The sequence below is a fragment of the Vulpes vulpes genome, chromosome X (genome assembly GCF_048418805.1).
Source record: "Vulpes vulpes isolate BD-2025 chromosome X, VulVul3, whole genome shotgun sequence".
NCBI classification, from domain to species: Eukaryota; Metazoa; Chordata; class Mammalia; order Carnivora; family Canidae; genus Vulpes; species Vulpes vulpes.
The window spans coordinates 81,347,538-81,351,399 of NC_132796.1; the positions used below are offsets into that span (position 1 = coordinate 81,347,538).

Genomic DNA, 3,862 nt, shown 5'->3' on the forward strand with positions numbered 1-3,862 from the left:
AAAGTGCAAAATTCAATGTTTAACATATATTCACAGCATTATGCAACCATCACCACCAATTTCAGAATATTTTTATTACTCTGAATAAAAGCCCCATGCCCATTAGCAATGGCCCCCCATGTTCCCACAAACCTGCCAGCCCTTGACCCCCCATGTTCCCACAAACCTGCCAGCCCTTGGCAACCACTAAGGTATTTGCATGTTCTGGACATTTCATATATATGTAATCATACAATATGTGTTTTTTTGTGATTGGCTTTTTTCAGTTGGCATAATGTTTTGAAGGTTTGTCCATGTTGTAGCATCTATCATTCCTTTTTATTGCTGAATAATTTTCCACTATATGGACATACTCGTTTTCTTTATCCATTCATCAATGGATGCATATTTGGGTTTTTCCCATTTTTTGGCTATTATAAATTATGTTGCCATGAACTTTCATGTACAAGTATTTTTGTCAACATATGTTTTCTTTTTTTTGCCCATAATCAAAACTTTATTGAAAAACTGACACCAAAATAGGAGATCACTGCTATAAACATTACAAAATTAAACATAATTACATTATCTTGGTAGATTAACTGTAATTACTGAACTGATAAGGCTTTCTGCGATGTAACACAAATTCAAGAGGTTGTGTGGATCATTAGTGTTGCTTTCTTCTAAATGAACCGCCCTCTGTGAGTCTGGACTCTATTTCTGTTAGCTGGCACAACACAGTTGAACAGCCTACACAAAGAACCACCATCTGAGCATGGCTGAAAACTGTGGTCATCTTGTAGCAACCTGGACATTTTACATCCATAAAATAGGAATTTGGGCATTGAATTAGCCATTTCTTTTTGTTTTTTTCTTTTCCTCTTCCAAGGATGGATGTAGCAAATCTCTAGCCAGAGGTATGTTGATCCTTTCGCAATCCCAGCCAGTTCTGATCTCTCTGTTTTCTTTTTCAAAAAGTAGGCTTCACACCCAGCATGGAGCCCAGTGTGGAGCTCAAACCCATGACCCTGAGACCAAGACCCGAGCCAAGATCAGGAGTCGGATGCTAAACCAACTGAGCCACCCATGTATCCTGTGAGCATATGTTTTCGATTATCTTGGCTATATCCCTAGAAGTGTAATTACTGAGTCACATGGTGACTCTAATGTTTAAGTTTTTCAGGAACCTATTCCCACCAGCAATGTGTTCAAATTTCATCAAGGGTTCAAATTTCTCCAAGTCCTCACCAGCGCTTGCCATTTTCTGGTTTAAAAAAAAAACAAAAACTATACCTATAGGTATAGGTATAGGACACCTATAAAGGTATCCTTCTGGTTGTGAAATGGTATCTTGTGGTTTTGATTTGCATTTCCCTAATGATTAATGTTATTGAGCATCTTTTCACGTGCTTCTTGGCTATTTGTACAGCTTCTTTGGTGAAATTTCTATTCACATTCTTTGCCCATTTTTAAATTAGGTTATTTGTCTTTTTATTGTTGGATTGTAATTGTTCTTTATACATTCAGGATAAAAGTTCCATATCAAATATATGATTTGCAAATATTTTCTCCCATTCTGTGGGTTGTCTTTCACTTTCTTGATGATATCCATTGAAGCACAAATGTTTTTAATTCTGACAAAATCCAATTTATCTATTTTTCCCCTGAGTTTCTTATGCTTTTGGTGTCATATCGAAGAAATTTCTAATCCAGTATTATGAAGGCTTGCATCTCTGTTTTATTCTAAGAATTTTAGAGTTTTAGCCCTTACATTTAAGTATGTGAGCAGTTTTGAATTAGTTTTGATATGGTGTGAGGTAGGGGCCCAACTTCATTCTTTTGCATGTGGATATCCAATTGTCCTAGAAACATTTGTGGAAAAGACCATTCTTTCCCAATGAATTATCTTGGCACTTTGTCAAAAATCAGTTAGCCACAAATGTAAGGCTTTATTTCTAGATTTTTAATTCTGTTTCGTTGATTTATGTGTCTATATCTATATTCTAGGCCAGATCACACTGTCCTGATTATTGTTACTTTGTAGCGTGTTTTAAAATCAAAACGTGGGATCCCTGGGTGGCGCAGCGGTTTGGCGCCTGCCTTTGGCCCAGGGCGCGATCCTGGAGACCCGGGATCGAATCCCACATCGGGCTCCCGGTGCATGGAGCCTGCTTCTCCCTCCGCCTGTGTCTCTGCCTCTCTCTCTCTCTGTGACTATCATAAATAAATAAATAAAAAAAAAAATTAAAAAAAAAATAAATAAAATCAAAACGTAGGAGTACTCCAACTTTTTTTTAGGACTATTTTGGTTATTCTGGTTCCTTACATTTCCATATGAATTTTCCAACTTGTTAACCTCTGAGGAAAAAAAAGGCAACTAGGATTTTGATAGGGACTGTGTTAAATCTGTAAATCAGTTTAGGGAGTATTACCATCTTAACCATATTAAGTCTTCTGATCCATAAACATGAGATGCAAGTCACTTAACCTCCCTGGGCCTCATCTGCTTTATTTCTCAAGTGGGAATAATAATAGTCATTCTATTTCATAGGGTTATTGTGAAAATGAGAAAATTCTTCTTAAAGGGATTATTTATGACAGCATTATATTATAGCATTATAAACTTCTGGACATGATAACTCTGAGGAACTCTAATAACATCAGTTCATGGTCATCTCAAAACCAGTTTAATTTCTTAACAGCAGGGATCCCTGGGTGGCGCAGCGGTTTAGCGCCTGCCTTTGGCCCAGGGCGCGATCCTGGATACCCGGGATCGAATCCCACGTCGGGCTCCTGGTGCATGGAGCCTGCTTCTCCCTCTGCCTGTGTCTCTGCCTCTCTCTCTCTCACTGTGTGCCTATCATAAATAAATAAAAATAAATTTTAAAAAAATTTCTTAACAGCAACATTTCCTATTTATAAAGTGCCTACTATGTGGTTGGTGCTTAATAGGCTCCATGGTAGGAGCAGGCTCTAGAGCCAGACAACCTGTTTTCAATTCCCAGTGTATACCCCATTAGTCAAGTTACCTGCTTTTCTGGCACTCAGTCTTCTCATTTGTAAAATGGGGATGATAATAATATCTACTTCCTAGGGTTCTTATAAGTATTACATGAATTAATTCATGCTTGGAAGCATGCCTGACACGTAGCATCAATAAATACCAACCATCATTACAACATCATATAGAAGTGCTTTAAGGCCCTACACCCTATGGGATCCCTGGGTGGCTCAGTGGTTTAGTGTCAGCCTTCAGCCGAGGGCATGATCCTGGAGTCCCAGGATCAAGTCCCACATCAGGCTCCCTGCATGGAGCCTGCTTCTCCCTCTGCCTGTGTCTTTGCCTCTCTCTCTCTCTCTCTCTCTCTCTCTCTCTCTCTGTCTCTCATGAATAAATAAAATATTTTTTTAAAAAAAAGGCCCTACACCCTCTGGCATTTACAACCAGATACTTATGACATGGCCTCCAGTCACTTGGTTTCCATGGTTTGAGTAAGTCAAGCATTTGCTTGGAGTTGGAGTGACTCCCCTTTGTAAGCTAGACTGGAATGGAAATTCTCACAAAGCAAACTGGAGACTACAATTTCCCTGGGTGAATATATGGATAAATAATGGCTTTTAAAATGCATTTGACATTGTGCAAAGTAAAGTCTTTCTTAGTTAAATAGGAAACATGCAGATTGCTTAGGATAATGGTTTCATGGAAAACCAGTACGACAACATGGCATCATTTCCTTTCTTAGGAGTCTATTTCTCTCTGCTTCTAGGTTTTAGCTTGTTAGAAACAGCTAGGGGAGAGAGTCAGAGCTGTATTTGTACATCCATGCTATGCCTGTCACTGTGTCCTCAGACACAATCTGATCCCCGGTGGCATCTGGTTCTA

The 3,862-nt window shown here is 38.8% G+C and overlaps 1 protein-coding gene across 1 annotated transcript; it reads right to left on the bottom strand.

Annotated features, from left to right (window-relative positions):
* Positions 1–475: 475 nt before the first annotated feature.
* LOC140596173 (small ribosomal subunit protein eS27-like) lies at positions 476–822 on the bottom strand. Its single transcript, XM_072743743.1, has one exon. It carries the CDS (start codon positions 803–805, stop codon positions 647–649), a length of 159 nt encoding a protein of 52 aa, XP_072599844.1. The 5' UTR covers positions 806–822; the 3' UTR covers positions 476–646.
* Positions 823–3,862: the final 3,040 nt, after the last annotated feature.

Bases quoted from the DNA above. Each gene is read 5' to 3' on its own strand.
- LOC140596173 (XM_072743743.1), bottom strand. From the start codon at position 805: ATGGATGTAAAATGTCCAGGTTGCTACAAGATGACCACAGTTTTCAGC.